At 43.7% G+C, this 21,020-nt stretch overlaps 1 protein-coding gene across 1 annotated transcript; it reads right to left on the bottom strand.

The window, feature by feature from the left end:
• Positions 1-1,364: 1,364 nt before the first annotated feature.
• On the bottom strand, positions 1,365-8,897 carry LOC146200902 (uncharacterized). Its single transcript, XM_084592989.1, has 3 exons — positions 8,760-8,897; positions 7,603-7,719; positions 1,365-3,830 (listed from the first exon to the last, which is right to left on the bottom strand). The coding sequence occupies exons 1-3, from the start codon at positions 8,841-8,843 to the stop codon at positions 3,399-3,401; spliced, it is 633 nt and encodes a 210-aa protein (XP_084449115.1). The 5' UTR covers positions 8,844-8,897; the 3' UTR covers positions 1,365-3,398.
• Positions 8,898-21,020: the final 12,123 nt, after the last annotated feature.

Below are 21,020 nucleotides of genomic sequence, written 5' to 3'. Positions count from 1 at the left end.
AAACAACAACAAAAAGGGGGAGAATTAATGATAATTCGTATCAAACTTCAAACCAATTTAGTTGTGGAGCGGAGTGCTAAGCCGCTTCCTTGTTTCATGCCTCCCTTAAACAACAACAAAAAGGCGGCAAATAAGCTACACATTTAAGATTATGATGCGATTGCGTTGATGAGTCCGGTTTAGTGGCTGCTGTTGCGCATCCTCTTTCGCGTGTCCATCAACTGTATTGGTTCTCGCTTAAACATTATATTTTATTTTACTCCTCTATCCAGGCATATTCTTTAGCATATGTTGTAGGCTACCATATTATACGAAAGGCCACCCGACATAGGTATAAAGCCAGTCCTTACCAATGCGTAAGTACGTGCCTGCGTGGCCTGGAGGCTGCGTTCCTAACTCGGGGTCCAATTGTCCTGAATGACTGGAGTTCGAACTCACCCTCCCATTCCAGTGGTGAAGCACGAGTTCGCAGAGCCTGCTAGCCCGTCCATGTCGCGCGGCCTTTATGTTACCAAAACGGATCGTCAGTGCCATATATCACTAGCAAACTGCAAGAGCCCGTGAATATTTGCTTACAACGCCGAGGCCAGTTTTTCTGGAGAAGAGGGTAGCTGTCTCGTTAAAACGACTTTATCGTGTCCCACCGAAATCTTCATGAACGGCCAATGTTCGCTGAAACACTGCGATTGGTGTCTGTGGCACTATATAGTTAAACTCATTAATCGAGGCCGTAATCTGCGCTTAAATTATGCGGTTCGTAGTGTATTCATACAGCTGTCCCAATCTGTGCTTTCGAATGGGTAGGGAAAGGTGTCCTCTATATTTTTCCTCTTGCTTCCTTCCCGTCTTTAATGTGCACATTAAATGCATCGTGGTCAGGCCCAGAGAGATATAGATCATTTTTCGCGGTATGCTGTCAAATTTAATTCAAACCTGGCTACGTATAAGCTCAGGGCGACGGTTCATTGTAAGCAACACGCTCTTCCGCGACACAGTATAAATATACCAAAATAGAAACTCCTGTCACCCAAGACTAAACGACAGGAACAGTGATTTATTTCAGCGCTTTGAGCACAGTTTATATGTATTTCATATAAATTAGTTAAGTGGTGCTACCCACCCTTATATCTTCACAAGGTGTACATGCGCATATTGTAGAATTTGCAATGCGCAGTTGACGGGTTCCCCTCCTTTTGAACCAGTTGCTCGTTCATGCTCTGGATGTCACCTAAATTCCAGCTAACCATCGATTGTTCCCAGGCGCAAAATGCGCAGAATTATTGAAATTAATGTTCATTTTCGGATCCGCTAAATAATCGTGAGATAATTTTTGAAGGAATGTATAAAGAGACGATCTCTGGCTGTATGCAACACAATGTTTATTTCTTACGTACATCGCGGTAAACAATGCAAAATAACAAAGCCTAGAACAGAAGACCAAACAGATTTTCATTCATACGTAGCGTCAATTTGCACCCCTCGTAGTGTCCCAAGCAAATCAAGCCCTCTAATTCCTACATTCAGTGAACGCTTCGCGCTGCGTGAGACTCATGCGAGCACATCCGCTTCCACTGGGAGCTGAAATTTTCAACATCTAGCTTTTTTCACTAGTAGTAAAATAATATTGATGAATTTGCCTTACTGCAGGACCACTTTATTTTATATGTGCCGTGCCGATTTTCACAGCGCTATAACTACAATGATGAGGAAATTCTATACCACCAAAACAAATCTTGAGAAATTTCTTTTTAGATCAAACACTATATGTGTTGTTTATTCTGAAAACCTTCTTTTATATATAAAATCTTATAACAAAAAGGTGCGAGATATTGCTTGACATGCATGTTCTAATTATAATTTTAGGCACTGGCATTATGCATAAATTGAAATTTTGTCCGCTCTTCTTATGTGGCAATTTCCTGGGCTGCTATGTTGACTGAACACATGGAATGAGCAGAAAAAATGTCTTCTTTTGCTGGGCAAATCTCTCATAGAAACAACGATTCTAGCCACTAGCGACAAATTCAGCTGTACATGAAGTGAACATATACAAAAACCTAAGATAAGCACGCTCTCGTTTAGACCTTTCAACAAAGCAATATGACAGTGTTATATAGAACAACCATTTTGACAGCACTCAAGCAACGTTGACTCTCTCTTGCGAAATTATTGCAAAAGTTTTCTGAAAGATTTAAGGTCGTCATATTTCTTGGCGGTCAAATTTCCCAAGATTCTTACCGTGGACAAGCACATAAAGTACGCCTTCAAAATTAACAACCAACTTGGGCTTTGTTACTTTGCTGTGATAGTTGGCCTTCGCAAAATGAAAACTCTGAACAATGACGAGCAAGCATATGTAGATTAAAAAATCAATTGCATTTTTCGCGCATTACACCGTGAAATTAGACGCCCTATGCCTCAACTATTAGCGAGAGCTTACAAATAAAAGGAGTTTGTAAATTGCTTCAGCTCTAAACAAAGAAAAAGACAACAAAGACTAGGGCTGAGTTCAATATAACTACCTGCGCTGCCAAAGTTGTTCTGGCACTAGTATTTGGTGGAAAGCTAGCATTTAAACCTGACCTCATAAACTAGTCTGTGTCGAGCCGCGAAAACTATATATTGAAATGATTTCTACATTTTGGATTCCGATAAGACTGCGTAAATGCGGTAAAGCGGTTGAAAGACTCTGCGAACTTGAAAGGCACAGTTGCCTTTACCGCTTCATTCCAATTTTCACTACTTACAATTATTTCAGTCCAAGAAAAAAAAAAGAATTATTAATTATTCTTCCACTCCCTTTCACCTTTTGACAATTAGCCTTTCAAACAATAACATTTGCTGCTTGACAGCCAATATTCGAGCGAGAATAGAGAGTTTACTCCTGTTTCGTGCAATACGAAATAATGTCATGTAGGAACTGAATGTAAATGTAAATGGAGGCTTTACGGAAATCCAAGTAAAGGTGACCTAAACTGCAACATCTATGGCAACTTAACGCCATCTCTACGTATAGCACTTTGCACACCAAAATATTGAGTTATAACCATCTCACACGTGCCACTTTCTCCACGAAACTCTAAACATTGCCCTTTATGGCTCGTTCATTCGAGGACCAGCTAGGCAGAAGCTCCCGTGTGTTCATTACTTTCCACTGAGCTTCAGCACTACCCACAAAGCAACGGAGGCAATGATTTGTCCCTTTCGTGTCGCCTCGCCCTTATGACCTTCCGGTACTCGGAAGGTCATCAAAAGCAAACTGGGAAGGCGTACACGGCACTTCTATCATTTGACATGCCATGTTGCAGCGAGTTGCGCCCGGATACCTTAATGACTTTTTCATGCATGCGCGGTTTTACAAGTTTCGAAAGAAACAGCATCAACTGATTTATATCTACTCATTTCTTGAGTGCATTTCGCTTTCTCCTGCCGTACTGGCCATCGGCGAAGGCGTACGCCGGGTATCCGAGCTGTGCCTGTGCCAGCGATTCGTACGGGGCTGGCTGCACGATGTAGGCCGGAGCTGCTGCGTACGCGAGCACATGGCCCGACGCTGAAGCGCGACCTACGACCGGGGGCACCACGACAGGGTCCGCATTAAAGATGGCGTTTGCGCTTCGTCCGGGGGCCGTCCCGGGCTCGTTGGTCGTCACTGTGACGTGGAAGCCCGTGGAGTCAGCCACGTAGTGCACGCGGCGGTAGAGCCCGTTGGTGTCCGTGTACCCGTAGGAGCCAGTTTTGATGTTGTTGGAGTCGCTTTCCTCCTTGTGGAACTGCTTGTTGCCGTACTCGTCGACCGTGTCGTAGCCAAAGGAATATGGCAGGGGAGGCTGCAAAGAGACGGAGAGAGGTTTGGTAACTTTTCACAGCCTGCAGTGGGAACATTCGAAACACATCAGCGATTTTTGACGAAAAAAGCGTGTTCAGTGGGGAAGACCACCGGCATTAATGGCGCAGTGTTCCTTCAAGGAATGGGGAACTGAAGTAGTCATTCACGTAATATTTTGAGCAAGGGAGCTTCCAGAAAGGGAAAGGTCGTAACGTGAGTCCTAAAGACATTTTGTCATCATGCAACCTCATTTCATAATGAGATACTAACTTTGTCACAACCGCAAAAACGGCAAATGTTCCTGTAGGACAGCCCTTCAAGATACAGACGTAGTGTGAATAAATATGGTTGGAAAGAAATCCTGGCGAGAGAAAGTGATGCCAAACACGGTTGAATTTCGCTCTATGCAAAATGGGACCAGGAAGAGATTTTCGACACGTTGCACTTCTAAAATAGCCTTTAATCAGGCCAGAGAGGTTGCAGCATTTGAAAAAATGGTGTTTATTTGCTTTACCAAGAATATTAACCGCAAATCGCCGTATACGACCAAAGTTTTACATGCTTCTATTCGCTTATGAAACAGACATTTGATACATGCCTTAAAGATTCATTGTTTTAGCTGATTCAAAAATATGCGAGAATTTCATTTTATTTATTGCACTCTTTACTTATGCAGGCAGGGAGTGGATAATGACTTTGCGAAATTCGTTTCTTCAGAATGCGCATCCATGATCTTTTTGCTTTTATCCAGTACACAGTGCCAAGAAATATGAGAGCACTGCTCTTTGGACATCATCGCAGGAGTTTTTGTATAATGGTTTTATTGTGGACTGGCTGCTACATTTCTTACTTTATAGTTATACTTACTTTTGCAGCCCTTTGCGTTTTCTAATTTCGCAATATATTGGGCTGAAACTGGCTGCTAGACATTACTCCATGTCATTCAACATGTACCGTTCCTGAAGCTTAGACTTAGCACCAAAAATCTAAAAGAAATGTATCAACACCCAGCCTGTTTTTTGAGCTTTAGAAACGCACACACTAATAATTCAAGTCCGCTAAATCACAACACTTACTTCAGTCTCTTATAAGAAACATCAGACAAAACCACGTTCGTTTGAGTATAGAATGGGCCGCACGATTTTACTAAACAAGTATATGCTCACAGAAAAAAACGTGTCGTCCGTGTTGCGACGCTAGCATTGATTATCTGAAAGTTTTGCTACATTAGTCATCCTTAGAGGGGTAATAAACACTACTTGAGAATTAAAGGCGCGATGTGCGCGCACTGACGATAGTTTGCGAGCCGTTCTCGCTTGCTGTACAGCTGCATGTAATTGCATGTTAATCAATCAATACCTGCAGCAGCCCCTGCACCAGGAAGGAAATCAGAAAGGACGGTTGAATGGCGTTAGCAGTCGAACTTTCATAGAAGCTATGAAGGCATAATTACTTTCGTGGCACTCGGCGCTAGACTTGTCACGCAATCTTAGAAACGTGCCGTTTGCCTGAGGCGAAGTGTTTTCTGGACGCTTCAAATGAGCGCTTCTGCAGTGCTTTTCCAACGACTCTCGTTAAAAAAGGAACTAAAGATATTGCGCTCACTCTTTAAATTTTATTTTCTCGTTCGTACCTGTACCCATTGCACAACTGCAGCCTACGCAGCGGTAACCGTTGTGTCTAATGCGGAGAGTCGTTTTCCTCGTCCGGAGCGGCGCACGACTCGGTGGGGGAGATATTTCGAAAAGGAAGAAGAGCTATATATGCAAGTAAAAGCACACTTCCTGAAAGGAGCACGTGAGTCCCAGTGGCGACGACAATTACGGGTCATAAAAACGCAGTTAGCTGCGGCCAAAGAATGGGCTATGCCTTCAAGGAAGGCTGAGAAAAAAAACGCCGATACTGAGCTGAGCTTTTTTGAAGTTCATAAAATTGGAGTAGAGGAGCTACATTCGACGTGACAAAACATAGCAATGCGAAGAAGGAAGCTTTATGCTAAAGTGTTGGTATATATCAGCGTTTACCTCTAGCGATCCCTTATTAAATAAGGGATAGCTAGAGCCAGATGTTGGTCAGTTATTTCGCCCTGCGCACATTTCTGTGATGAATGCACCCACCAAGCTACTACTATGCGGTAAAGGCTGCCCTAATTTCTTCGAGGCGTAGTCAGAGATTTAACAGACGCACCTTTCGTCTCCGTTATGTGTGTGCAAAATATTTTCTCCCTTATTTCCTATTTTTCCCCCTTACCGAAATGAGATGTTTGTTTATGGTTTAATATTTGTTTTCCTGTCTTTTTTAGTTATTTGTATGTGTTTCTTAGCAGTATTATCTCCATACTTTGTGATATTTTTATTCCGCCTAAAATGTAAAGAATAAACAAAACTAAAACCTAGAGAAATTATGACCTTCCTACAGAAAAAGAAATACTCTGCCTTCCTGACATGATTAGTTGCAATTTTTACAGCAAACGCCTTTTGAGAAAAAAGGAACCATCTCGTCGTCCGTTCCAGGCCCCGTAATAAAATGGATCCTTCAAACTTTTCAACTATCATTTCTAAGCAAACAATACGATGATGCAGGGACCACCCAACCATATGTCCACTATTATCGAAGCACAAGCATCCAAATTGCTCAGCGAGCACCTTTCATCGTTATTTTAAATGTAATCGCCTGCCTTCAACATGCCCATTTGGTGATTTAATGCATCAGTGAGACCTTTGAGGTAAGAAATAAACGCAGTAACAAGCATCATGCATTTCAGGTGGCACACCTGCCGATTGTTGGTGCTCAATACAGTATAAATTATTGTTAATCAAACTAAGGCTTGCATAAAATGTTGCGTCAAAAAAATAGCAAACAAGGAAATTTCTCCACACACTAGACCATGCCATAAAAAATGGGGCTTAAGAGGCACATATTTCAGCATAGAAAGGCCTAGTAGAAAGGACGTCAACTGAGCAAAATTTCCCCTTAGTACTCATCGCATATTCTAAATTAAATAATAAAGTTTAATGCCAAATTAGCCCCAATGCCATTACACTTTTATAGCATATATTTCCTTCTTAATACTGTACTAATGCCTTTTTAAATCCACGCCAACACGTCAAGCTATGCAGAACAGATTAGTGCAGGCAAATTATAAAAGAAAGAAGCTTGACAAAGCCGGCTAGAAAAAAAAAACGGAAGTTCATAGTGTTCGAGCAGAATTAAGAGTATAAAGGTGGCATATACAAGACGCGCAACACGCAGACTGGACTACCAACATTCGTTTATACATGAAATTCAATACATCATGTACGACAAAGAGAGGTGAGGGAAAGTCAGGTGGGTTCATGTGATCCGTAAATCTGCTAGGACGCCGTCATCGTATCTGATCTAGTACCAGTGTGACGAGAAAATGGGAGCGGCTTTTAAACTGTAACTGTAGTATATAGCTGAATTGCTGCTAATGAGTATGCCCATAACGATGACAGAACAAAACCGAATGCTGAAGAGATTGTTAGGTATACGTTCATGTACGGGATAAGGGTTCGCTCCTTTCGAAATACTAAATTCTTATTTCACTACGCTAAGAAACTAGTACCCATAACACCTCGCGTTCGCATGTTGACAAAGCTAGTAAGCGTAAAAGCAAATATTTGATAACTAGGAGAACCTTTAACATCCTGCACTAGCTAAAGGTTGCTGACGAGTAATGTAACAATGAATCTAAGGCTAATGCCCCTATCGTACATCTTGTTTTTTTTTTTTTTCACAGACATGGTACTTACGTAAGTGGGCTCAGTAGATTCTTCATATCCGCCTCCGTTATATCCTCCCTGCTGGTACTCCGGCTGCAGGTAGTTGTCGTCACCTTGCGCCGACACTTCTATGAGTTCCAAAAGCACCTGCATAATATGAGGATCATTTCACAAATGCTTCTTTCCTACTGGCTCACTTAGTAAAATTTGATTACCTTTTATCATGGTCAAGAAAGTCGGTACACGGTAATTTCTATGAAATGGTCCGGCTCTTGGTTTATTATTTATATTTGGTCGCATGTCGTGGGCTCTCACGCCGAAATTTCCACTAAATCGAGGCAAGACTTGGTGAACACCCTTTTAAGCCTTATCCCCTATATAATGCGCTTTGCGAAAAAAAGGTTCCGAACTAGGCAATTCGCCCACAGGGATGTCACCGTGCCAGAAAAATAAAACGGAGATGATTTGTAAACGTTGAAATCAATAGTGCAAAGTGATTGACAATCAGCCACACCTAAAATAATGGCAACAACATTGACATTGCGTGTACGCTATAAGCAGGGCTCGATTTCTTGCTACACAACGGCTCTCAGTTTAAAGTGAAATGCTGTTTTAAAAAATGCGACGGTAACAAGGGCGCACGTTTTCTAAATTGCAATACGGGAAAACGTGCATTGTGGCGCAGTTGAATGGCCTTGCTCCTACAACGATGACTGTACTAAAGCAGTGCCAATGGCGCATGAATAATGAAAAATTACATCTCCTTCACAAAAATACAAGATTCAGGAATACCTTTAATTAAACGTGGTGCGTTACTAGTGGCGCGAGCTCCGGCCATTTCAGGCTATTTAGCTTACGAAATGTTCGCAACAAAATCAGTTCACGAACGCTGCTTCAGAATGAAAAGATATACAATATACACCATGACAGGCATTCAAATGTTCATTACATACGATCACTTTTTGCACGAAGTTTCCAACAAGGTCCTATTTCTTGAATTACGCTCATGTGTATCGTTCGACAGTTTTTTTTTAAACACAGGAGAGGGCGGGAGGGGATCATGAACTCAAGACTATGTTAGGACTTTTCTTAAGAATTTAAGACGACAATATTATAATCAATATTGCAGTGGGGTGAGAACCTAATACCTCAATAGATAGATACTGAATACAGCCCAAATTCCTCACCTGAACGATCAATAGGAAAATGCATCTCCTGAAGATTCCGCATGTGGTAGTTCCAAGGGGCTTCAACAGAACAGACGACTGCATGATGGCTGGAAAAAATCTCAGAATGCCCAAGACACGTCCTGTGCGTCCGGTACCCTCTGCTGCTTCTGACCGTCGAGGACACGAGCGTAGGTGGGTTATATAATGTGCGGCGGTGCGAAATGGAGCATCCTCGTCAGCTACCAGATTCACGTGTACGCACGTAAGCGCGTTTCTTTTCTTGAGCCAGAGGATGATAAATCTTCCTTCCCGGGCGCATCTCGTGAGTTGCTTTCTTGGGCCCGCCAGTGCTCGCATAAAGCCACGATGAGGGAAAGACATTTCGGCACGTTCCTTGTTGGCAGGAGAAAAGACGTTTCCGGCCTTCGTCGCTTTTTCGTGCCGTCGGCTGAACATTCCCGTCCGGGCCACCCGAGGTGAAAATGAGCGTGAATCTGGTTCTTCTCTCCCTCCTATTCGCTTGTTCCGCAAGCTTTCATTTTTGTTATCGCAGGGTTTCATCGGCGTAATGCGACTCGCTCTTTCTTCATGTATATATAGCATCCTGCACGACTTCTATACGTCTCTTGTTATGAGAGCCTGATTGTAATATGTTTTTGAATCCGGCCTTCATAATGACCGCACTGAATTGAACTCCACTCAGGTCGTTGGCCGTAGAGGGTATTGTAACGTATATTCGCGGCTTGTATAAATGACCGGCATGAAGTTCTAATTTTTGGTAACTGCGATGTATATACTGAAGAGATTGCAAAAATAAATTTACTTTTATCTTGGCGACTTGTGACTGGTACGCAGCTTGTTCTCGTGGGTGAAGGAACGTTTTAACCTCTTTCACTGCAGTTCGACATGCTCCTCTGTCCTAAAAGCTATTTCAAAACAGCTCGAGCCTTGTCGTGAAGTCATCCTTTAAAAGAAATTTAACAGAGGCCATTTCTTTTACAAAAACTGAGGTAAATCGTAGCTTTTTTTTTTAAATTAGGAAAGTGCGTGATGCTGTTAGAGATATGAACTCTAACATTAACAGGTCCCATGTTTCAGTTTGCTTCCTTTTGATGTGTTGTTTCGCACTCACCTGATTTGAGAAAATGTCGAATCCACATTTGGCGGCTCGGATGCAGCAAATGGTCCCGTACGAACTAGACAGCTTCGGGATGCAAAGGAAGTACCCCATAAGTAGACGTATGTGCGATGATCAAGGGCCCCAATGTGATAAAATAGCAAACACGGCGGCGCGCTCTGAAGCTGAGCCTCTTCCGTCGAAACAGGCTCTTCTTTGTTACTCCTTCCTTTGGCAAGTCAACGGGCTAATAATTGTTGAGATAGCTTTCGCTTTGTAGTATTATCACTTGAACAGATTGAATGAAAGGGAGGTTTTAAATCTTATTCATTCCGCTAGTCGCTCCTGGAGCTCCAGGGCATCGGGAGAAACACCAGTTCCCTGCGCAGATGGTTCGCTTTCTGGAAATCATATGTCGCAGCTATCATTGATGTTGCCGTTGAGTCTGCGCTTGCTAAGTGTGATGTAAAGCGCAATAGTCTGAAAATGTTAAAGTTTACTTTTATGAAATGTGCATTCAAGTTTCTAGATAACTGTAATAGACACATTTAGCGGATCTTATTGCGTCTTACCGCCTGCGCTACTGGAGTTGCGGGGTCCCTTCCACCGGCAGTCCTCCGCAGTGGTTGCTCCGACGCGTTGGGAATGCGCTAAAGTGCGGACAACTAGCGCCTTCTGCAGCCCTCAAGGCTAGCTTCCACGCATCAGGACCAATGAAGCGCGTGCACACTGTGATTGGGAGGAATCACGTAACTCTAATAACCAAGACGGCAACACGCAGTACGGTCTGGCAAAGGTGTTCGTTGATCCGAGCTCGCCTCATCACGATAAAGGCGCGCCGTCTGGCAGCGTGAACTCGCTCATCTTATCAAGGCGGAATCTTTTTATATGGCTCTCGAGATGCGAACTTTGAGGACGGAAGTTGTCGGCAGAGCCGTTCCACAAAATATGTCCACGAGACGTGGCCTCAGTCACGGGTTAACGTGAACAAGAGTGGGTACATAGTGTTCACGCCAAGACTCTAATCATCATCCTTCCGTGCCGCTGACGTGCCCGCTAACTACTCCACACCTATTTCCTCAGAACAAGGCCATAATTCTCCTTGTGTAATAAAGACGCCAGTGGGCGTGGAAGGCAAGGAAAACAATGGCGCTTGAGGGAAGGAGGAAAATGTCAGTGGTAGCGTAGAAGGCCCTAACCGCTTGCGCGATACGCCAACGGCGACAGCACGCTAGCTGCACGCTTTCCCGCCTTGTGCGTGTCGCTACGTGAGCTCAGATCTTCATTCCACAAGACATATGGGGGACGACGCTCCAGGTCCCAGGAAGTAACCTCTCGATTTCTCTCATTTCTCTCATTTCTCGATGTCGTAACCGACATCGAGAAATGAAGATCGACGTTTAAATTGTGTACTGTGAGAGTTTGATGTCATGGAAAGCGAATGAATTATGTAAAAAACTTAAAGAAACGTCTAACTATACAACGTTTAGTTGCCAGATGCCAGCCGTCTCCAGAACGTTCGACGGCCTCTGACCAATGACGACGCGCGGCTCGACGGGAGGAAAAGGGAACGCTTCAACAAGCGAAGCTAAGTGTGTGTGCGCGCTAGCTTTGGCGTGTCGTAACAGACAGACGCGGCGCGCCCTATTTAAGCAGGGCGCGGCGCCTTTGTGAGTCAGTCAGTCAGGCAGTGATTGCGGCGTGTTCGCAAAGGATACAGCTGGACTCCCGGGGATCACCCGCCGCTGGCAAGCTCACAGACCTACAAGGGAGCGGCGCTCGTCTTACATGGCGGCCACATCGTGACTCTCGAGGCGGCGGACTGCAACAGTGCCCGGTGAACAGTTTGGGGTTTGTTTACTTGACTCTTTCGTGCTTTGTTCTGTGTTGTAGGCCTCTGTGTTATTGAATACCTCTCTAGTTGTATGCTTAGCATTGTTTTTTGTGAACCTGTGGTCTGCACATTTTAAGTGATCGTGTGTATTCCTTTGTATCGTTTCTTGGTGTGTATAAAGTTTGTTTTGTTTGTTACTTTTCACTCTGACCCTTACTCTGGCTTGAACCGGCGAAAGCTGGGAACCAAACGGCCACCCCCTTCTGTCACTAAAAGGTAGTTGAATTTCGGCTGAGCTTGCCACGCAGGTCGAGCGCATCTCCTTTGCGACCGGAACAGCTACCCCCACTCACTCTAATGGTGTCTGGGAGTGTGGGCACCATTAAGGGCATATCGTTAATAATCCTTCTAAATATTAACGGGTGACAGACGGGTTTCAGTGTATAATGTGTACGCTGTTGGAGAGAGGCAGCTCGTGCTCCTTTCGTGCTCAGGCGCCGACGTGCCCCTGAATCCCGCCCATAGATGCCGCTATTCGGTTAAAAGCGCAACAGAGATCGACAGAAAGCTCGCTTTTCGGGAACCTCGGTACGCGGCATGAGTGGTGTTTGGCCAACATTATCGCCCCTTCGCGTAACCGCGGTCGATGATGCTCGTACGCCGAACATGCAGCAGACGACGCTGTTGTTGTTGTTGTTGTTATAAACTTTATTTTTCCACCGATGTAGGAGGCCCCCTACTCCCCGCCCCCGGCACGCAGGCCTATGGGACGGAACTGCATCGGCCGCTGACGACGCTGCATCGGCCTATGTCGTCACCGGCTACGCGGGTTGCCAGATCAGGAAGCTGCTCACGTAGAAACGAAACTACTAGTTTTAAAAATATCTGCAAACTTGATGCAGCTGAAACTTAAAAGTTTATTTGCTCGGCACATCGAGAATAAGACAAAAGGAGCAGTTTGTTCCAAAATTGGTGTCATGGTCCCTTTAAGAGCTTCTATATACTCATAACAGCCATGGCGGCAAGGCTTGCTCTCACAGAGGCTGGATTGTGATTTTGTGAAATGTGTCTGTAAAACGACAGAAGCACCAGTTGCAGCGACGAAGTGCCGATGGTGAAGTGCGCTGAAAAGAATGAAGCTTTCTTGTTGTGATTTCATGGTGACATCATGAAGTGATGGGTCTCACACCATGGGTTTCGTATGCACGCAAAAGATGGCGCAGCGGTATGATCATACCATCTTCTTTCTGTTCTGCTGTACCTATCTGAAAATTTGCTGCGAAAAAGGCACATGCAAATTTGGGCATCTTCTCTCTCTGCTAAAGCGTTAATATTGTTTTGATTATTTAAGATGGCTCTTAATACAAACATGCAATTCGTGAGGAGGTATTTAAATCGAAAGTACATTATAAAATTGCTTCGTTAAATGGCGCAACAACACATGGTTTTCACTAGTGAAAAGATAGAAAAATGAAAAAAATGCAATGTATAGTGATTTTCGTTATATTGAGCATCGTTTTATTGAGATTCGACTCTACAATGTGTATTACTGTGTGCACAATCTTGATACAAAAACTCTAATATTTTATTTGGACGAGCAGCCTGCCTTTCATCAAAAAATGACCGAAAGAGTTTTGTTGCTCAAAATTTGCATTATCACGGCACGATCAAGGTGCCGTAATAACTTCCCGCTGCGAAATTTTTAAATTGTGCTTTTGCTTTACTGATTTCTCAATTATCCAGGTGCGCTGGTATTGAGACGCCACTGCTCCTGAAGAAGTGGCGTCACCTCCCGCAGGCGGGCTCGTAAAGGGTATCTTTGCTCGTCGCAGACAGGCGGCAGAGTGAACGTGAAGTATACGCTTCTCCTGCCACGCAAAATAAACAGGCAAAGCGAAGAAAACCGCTATCGCTTCATTTCGTCTGGTAGAAGGCCGCTGACGCTTTGGGCGCCGCCCATCGTTGGCGCGCAAGCGCTTCTGATGGCGGCTCTTCGTTTTTTTTTTTTTTTTCTTTCTGAAGCAGAAATTCGGCACCCGACCAATATTGCACTTTTAATGTAAGGAGATAAAACACAGACTAAGCCAGTGTGCAATGCGTAGCACTGATTTTCCCGTCGGCGGCAATGAATATGCAGACGGCATGCTAGACCCCCCAGAAGCGAAAACCGAGTAGAGCTGGGCAACCTTAGCCAATGAAAGGGCTCTTAAAGAAAGCTCTCCTGCAGGACGGGACGAGTACAGGTTGTATCTGTAGATGTGCCCTAAGGCGTCGGGCCAAGCGTACTTTTTCGGCGCTCGGCAGTTCTGACGTAGTATTTATTTTCAACTCGATACGTCGAAAGGAATAGCGCCTTGTGGCAGTGCCGTGCGCGGAAAACAAGCATGGCTGAGCAAGCACCGCAGTGCGTGCTGTTCTGTGAATTTACGCCGATCACGAATGGTGAGACATAGTTTAAGAATAACTGCTAGGTGCGTGGTCAGAAACTGTATGAAGCCTAGCACGTAATATGGAGTGCATGCGTGGAACTTCACAGTGAAGACAGGCCATCGAATACCGTCGGAAAATGTGCTGGCCAAAGGAAAAGTGCCTTATACGACGTCAGCTTGGACGCGAGTTTTATTCCCTTTCAGCGTCTCTGCACCACATATGTATTTCGGTTTTGTGACATGTATTTTTCGGCAAACCCACTCAATATTACGGATGACAGTTGCACTTGCAAGACCGAGGGCCGGGGTTGGTGCAAGAAGATCGCAGCACTGGCGGTGTTACAGCCGCGACTCATGCATGAACCTGCCTTGTGCGCGGTGCAGACCATCATCGGGTGCAACGTTGCACACAAAACATATGTGAAAGAGCTTTTCGAAAGTATGTAGCATATATTGGGACTCGATCCGTAGAGATTGCGATGCAGCCGCATTCAAGTAACGTTTCTGCTTTTTCTCCAGGTCGGCTCATGGCTGTCCCCATTCTTCAGCCGCTACGTCTCATGTCTATGAGGTCTTACATTAGTGGAATGGACTGCAAGTGCTCCGGACAGTTAACTCCACTCCGAGATCTCTACAAGATGGGCCATGTCCGAAGACCTGCCGGGAGCTGGTTTCAAGCATGCATGCAAAGTACACCTCTTAGAGTTCCTGCTAGGTCTACAGAAAAACAAAACAAAAAAAAATCTTCCTGTTTTTCGCGTGCTCGATAACAACAAGCGATCGTGCTTGGCAGAGACCTAGAGTGCAGTCCTGAAAAAACAAAAATCACGGGAAATGCGCCTTCGAAACTAAAAGCACTATAAAAGCAAATATAAAGCTGAAATTACCATAAAGACAACAGTAAGCACAGGCTCTTATTTCATTCGGCCTTTATTTTTTTATTCTTACAGGGAACCATTTTATCATTTTTTTCGTCCTCTCGAACTGAGAAAAAAAACATAAAAAAGGAGAGGGAGTGCGGTGCAGCAAAAGCTTTGCCAGGCTTAAAACCAATAAAAATAAATAAAAGAGAGCAGAAGCTCAAGATAAAAAAAAAAACTTTTTTTTTTTTTTTTTTTTTTTTAAGCGAGAGAAGGTATTTAAAAAAAACGATGATCATGTCGCAAGGGATCCACGCTAGCTTAAGAAGAATAAAAAGAAAATCCAGAAGGTAGTATCCAGACCTGCAAACGAAACAAGAACAGGAACCAGAACCAGAAAAGAAAGGGAACAGTGAACCAGGAAGAAATCGGAGCACAGCGTCGGCGCTACCCTCGACGGCGGATCCAGGCAGCCTCTTTTTTCAGCGGCACCTCCCAGGCGGCGCCACAGTACGGCCGAAGCGGCAGCGCACCAGGCCTATATAGGCATTTTTAGTAATCCTTTGTATTATTCAGATAAATCAAAGTCCGTTTGAGCTCAGAAGGTGATGTCCATTCAGAAACGCGATTCTTTCCGACTCTTCGAATGCAAGTTCTCGGTCTCTTGTTTTAAAATAATTCGACATTTGAAAAACAGATGTTATCGTGTAACAGGGTTTCCAAGCAAGTACATACATCCCATCGAACGGTTTCACCTGAGAGCAGAGAGTTACAGATCTTCTTCGGGGGCCATCTGTGATGGATTGTGCACGGACAGTATCTCTGTAGCTGCAGAGAGACCACGCAATGACTGAAGAAAATTAGAACACCTAAGCCAGCCCTGAGGGTGTAAAGCGACAGCTGCTTTTTGTAATCTCTAAATACACACACTTATCAGCATACAGCAGTAAAAGCCCACTTAAATCAAAGATCACACGACATACAAAAAAATCCCGCTTGTTCCTATGCCGTAGAAGCGCGCGACGGTAGCGACTCGGGCTCAGGAACCACAGCTCACGTTTTCAAATCACATAAAAATTAAAATTCTTGAAATTTTTCTTTACGCAATATTCGTTTATTTGTATAGTTAAATCACTTTCATTGCATGTCGTGTGTTAATGAGCGTGGTGCGGTGTTTGAAATTCCCGTGCGATGCCATGCTGCTCAGGCGTCGGGACCTTGTCAGCCGGTCAGGTGCTCCTTGCGAAGATGCCTACGAGACAATGCCGACTTTTCTCCTGAACGGGGTCATTAAAGTTAAGGGCCGCACTGTGTGAACAAGCACGTTGGCTAACGTGTCCACAAAAACGTAAATTAAATGCAGCACATAATAAAATAGTAAAAATATGTAATTTGGGTACTGTCACCTATTCTTGATCAACAACTACCATCTTGTATTCACTGGCCAAAGTGACATAAGTAACCTTGGTACGTCGACTCTTCATAACAGGTGGCTCATCCGTGCCATGCAGATTCTGCAAAATCTTGTACATTGACTGTGAAGAATTACTAGTTTATCGGACATATTGTGTGCCGCGTGCAAAAAGCAGCGCAATTTCCTCATGCACTTTATCCTGAGAGGCGTGCAATTTTTCCGATAATCCGTTTGTAGATCACGTAAATCTCTACAATCATTTCCACCAACCTATTTGCCTAAATTTTTCTTTTTGTATCTTACTTTAATGAATATTTTAAAAACGTTTTTTAATCTTGAGTTTATATCATGGTGTTTATAATTGGCCAAGCGAGCACTGGCTGCAGCCAACTGGATGTTGAGTCACATTTAGATAAATAATATATCACCTATGTAATAAAGGAGCCTTTTACTCTAACGCTTATCTAACACTGCTCAGTGCTATTAATTATATCGTAAGTCAGCCTTAGATTCATAATGTTCATGTAACACTCTGCTCAATAATCGCTCCTGCAGGTTCAGTTATATCTCCCTATGGTATGATCTTGCGATCTGTGCTCAAAAAGTGACCTAATTATAATAGAAACATGTTCTATCTCTCCGATTCAGAGGAGCATGAACGAAAATAATTAGCCACTGTAAAGATAAAGCAAAGATGTCAAGCACATATAAGTCCTATCTCATCATCTCCCCATAGGCAAGGCAGTCATCTTAATTTTTTTTCTAGAAAAAAGCATATAGCCCCTGAATAGCCTCAATTATTACTCATTACACCACTGCTATGTAACCCTGTTACTTTTACAACTTCCCACTGCTAAGTAGTAATGCAACTTATCTCAGTAACGAGCTATGTATATAAGAATTCTTACTGCGTACAGCCGCCCTGAATTTTAACAATATAGGGCGGGCATCGACCAAACTGCTGGTCAGCGCCTTATAACGGCGATAAGCGTGCAACACGGCGAGAGTTTGTGCATGCACAAGAATGTGGAACGTCGCAAACAGATATTGTGACAGGGCGTGTGTCTTTGTGATCCGAACAGCATAGCAGAAGACGCTCTCTCTTCGTGCGCGTGCGCGAACTCTCGCCGTGTTGCACGCTTATCGCCATTACAAGGCGCTGAGCAGCAATTTAGTCGACGCTCGCGCTATATTGTTAAAAATCAGGGCGGCTGTACTCCTAAATGATCCATGTTTTCTTGGTTTTGTGGATGGCTCTGTACTTGCTGAAGGGCAGTCGGCATATATAAATCACCAGTATTCAAAGCTGCAGAGCATTTATGCTATAATCTGTGAGGGGCTTTTTAGGACAGTTGGCCACTGGCAAGCTTCCCGGAATGCCACGGCGATGTTTTGAATGAGCCGGACTGCGGTCTTGGAAGTGGCGCGTTAGAGTAACTAAACACTGCCCTTCTTATGTGGCGTAAGAACGATCGCCTGTAGGATTATGGTGCTAACTTGAGGCCAACTTTTTTTTTTCTTAAATTACGCTTCATATCTGGCTTTATTTATAAAGTAAAAGTGACCAAGTAACAGAAAATAAAAAAAAAAGTGTTCTTAGCAATTTGACCATAGGCCGCGGTTCTTATTTTCACGTGAAATATGCAAAGGCGATTGAATATTATTTGCTACGCCAGAACGTTGCACTCTTTACTAAGCTTGCTCTTTCATAGTTACGAAATAAAAAGTGACAAATACTTCGATACAATACAATGCACTGTCTGAGCTTGTAAATGATTCTTGTCCCGTTGATTTCGAATAGTAATTTAAAGGATGCCAGCCAACTCTCCCGGAGCAGAATAATTATAAGGTTCCCTCATTATTCACCGAACAGCGAGGCATAAGAGAAAGTTCTTTTAGCATAGTTTCAAAAGGCGTAGCTTGGTAAGCTGCCGAAAATTTTCGGAGTACACAGTGCCAGCTGCAAGGTCTAGTGCAAATTTAGGGAGTATAACAATCGAATATTAACCAAAATAACGTTGCTAAATATACAATCTCTTGTTATTGCTTGGAATAAGGCTTTACTATTTTCCAGGTTTCAGTTCACTGTCAGCAACCATAATTCGTTTTTCAGCCAATTGCTTTCTGGTAACTTGCAAAGCTTGGCCATTGCCATGAACCGGAGTCAAACATATCAGGTATAGAATACTAATGATATTTTATATTTCAAAATGGAGGTTAGAAATGTTCAACTGAATCAAGCTTGAGGCGACACAAAGATGCTTAGAAATGAAACATGTATCCCAGTTTTATTGGCGTATTTCAAGTGTAACAGCGTTTCTGGAAGACCAACTTTAACCAAGGTGCGTTTTCTACGGTACACTCTCTTCGGGAAAAAATAGTCAGGTCACAAAATCTGTTAAATTGTGACCGCGGGGAGGACGAGTGGAGCACTTTGAGGATAGGAGGTCTATGGTGAGCAGGGGCTGTTTACAGTGAGGGGATAAGCATAGAGGCCGTAGTGAGATTAGATCGAGAGTATGGGGTGTTTTCTAGGGGAGGGGAGGGGGAGGTAGGAGGGTAGCGTTGTTTTGAGCACGAAGGCAAACTCAATGACTGAAAAACAAAATGTCTGCAAAAGAGCGTCAGGTGTAGGCGGAAGAGGGGGGCACAAGAAGGGTTGGGATGTGGGCACAGGAAGTGTAATTCATGCTTGAACTTTTCGGGTGGGGGCGGGTAGATGATGCAAATGGCGTAAAGGCAGGGCACAGCTCCATCATGAAATAATTTCGTGCTTCTTTTGCTATTTTTCCTCATGCATGTGAAGACTGTAGGCACATGAAAATTACGAAGGTAAGCCCGCGAAGCTGACAACCAAAGCTGAGGTTTCAAAAAAAGTACAAGAAGAAAAAAGATATTCATTTTTCTTCTTAGGCGAAACAACTTCCTGGTGCAGAGGTCTAATTGTGATGCACTCAATATACCTGTAGATTCCCAGCTGTGATGGTAGGCAAATAGGAGCTTTTGAATTTATGCCTTATTAAAGCACTGCTCTTGGCTCTATATATCCCAGCTGCCCCTTGGAGTTATGTACCACATAGAAGCTGTTGAATTTATGTTCATTTAAAAACATGTTTTGTGCTGCAGTGGTCCCATCTTGTTACTTGATAACTAAGGTGAGTACTCATTACCAGATATGGTTAATTAAATATTTTTATGAGCACCATGGCGTTAAAGGGCGGTGCGCTAGCCCTCTCTTTGTCTTTTCAAATTACGCCTTGTTCAAACTTATATTGCTTTATCATATATGATTGTAGTCATGTGTTCCATAAATAGAATAAAATTTAAGCTGCATGGAACCTGTATTAAATGTAGAAAAGGAACACATCCTTGAACAATTATTGAAATAGTCGAGCCGGCACGAAGGCTCGAAAGCTGTAGTTTAAATTTAAACACATTTGACAATTCAGTTTTACGCAATAATGCAAGAGGCAAGTTTTGACTGGGCATCTCCGATGTGCCAGATACTGATGGGCCGAAGAAAGCCGCCGCATTAGCGTACCTTACGGGTTGTATTACGGTATTATGTATCGTTTTCACTTCTAGAATGACTGCCTAAAGGTGCATAAATAGAAAATTTTGCATCAACAAATGAAGGCCGATGGCGGCAAGAATGATAGTGCCTCCGGTCCCTATTTTATGATTACGTTACCTGTCGCTCATCAGCTAACAGAAGTGTGCCTGTCAGTCACAATGCCAAATTGTTAACGTTATGAGATTGCACCTATGGTCTTAATGCTGATTAGTGTCCTGGGATATTGAGCGTGGAAAGACAGCATAAACGGGTAGATTGTAATATTTTGGTACAAAACGTTCAAAAAAATTGCATATAGTAGTGACACGCTAGATATCGTGGGCTGCAAAGAATGCAAAGGTATAGCAGATGAGTTGCAAGGGGACGTAGAAAAATGGGGAGGGGGGTGGGGGATGACGTAGGTATTACCGGGTGGGAGTTGGTGTTGGAGACTACGGCTGGGTGGCAAAGGGCGGGAACCAGTAAACGTGGTTGCTAAATGCAATCGTAACGAATTGATGGGTGCATTCTTGGACCTAGACTTAATACTGCAATCCAGTAGAGTGAATTTAGGGGGTACGAACTTTGTGGAATGGGATTCGGTGTTAGGGGCAAGGCATTGTGGCAAGGAGTAGGAAAAAGCAAGTGTCGTCTGCCAGTGTCGTCGCAACTAATTGACGAGTACATGCTTGAACGTTGACGGTTACATGCTTGAACGTGACGGGTACAGGCTTGGCATTCAGGGAAGTGAAGTCCAGTCGCGTGCACGTGACAAATTCGGAGCCCGTGTTCGAAATTAAAATTCAGTGTGAAGGGGTAAGAAACAGTGATCGGAGTCAATAAATAATCAGAGCAACGAAATAATTGGTAGATGCTGGGACCGAAAGTAAGTATTGAGATAGGTGTCGGTGTTGGTGGTTAAGACACGTTAGCAAAGGGTAGGGAGCAGAGAACGGCATCAGCAAGCACAAGCGTACGAACAAACTGGTGTATACAAGCAGAGACTGCAAATAAATACAGTCATTCAGCAAAGTACTTCCGAACTGTGTAGCCGCTATGGGATGGGAGGTGG

This window comes from Amblyomma maculatum, chromosome 2 (genome assembly GCF_055883805.1).
Source record: "Amblyomma maculatum isolate TAMU_Amacu chromosome 2, ASM5588380v1, whole genome shotgun sequence".
Lineage (NCBI taxonomy): Eukaryota > Metazoa > Arthropoda > Arachnida > Ixodida > Ixodidae > Amblyomma > Amblyomma maculatum.
Note: the sequence above shows the minus strand (reverse complement) of the source record. Positions and strands in the feature narration are given on the sequence as shown.

Coding starts and splice junctions, on each gene's coding strand:
- LOC146200902 (XM_084592989.1), bottom strand. CDS start 8,843: ATGCAGTCGTCTGTTCTGTTGAAGCCCCTTGGAACTACCACATGCGGA. Junction 7,720..8,759: donor TTTTCCTATTGATCGTTCAG/GTGAGGAATTTG, acceptor CATATTATGCAG/GTGCTTTTGGAACTCATAGA. Junction 3,831..7,602: donor AATCTACTGAGCCCACTTAC/GTAAGTACCATG, acceptor GTCTCTTTGCAG/CCTCCCCTGCCATATTCCTT.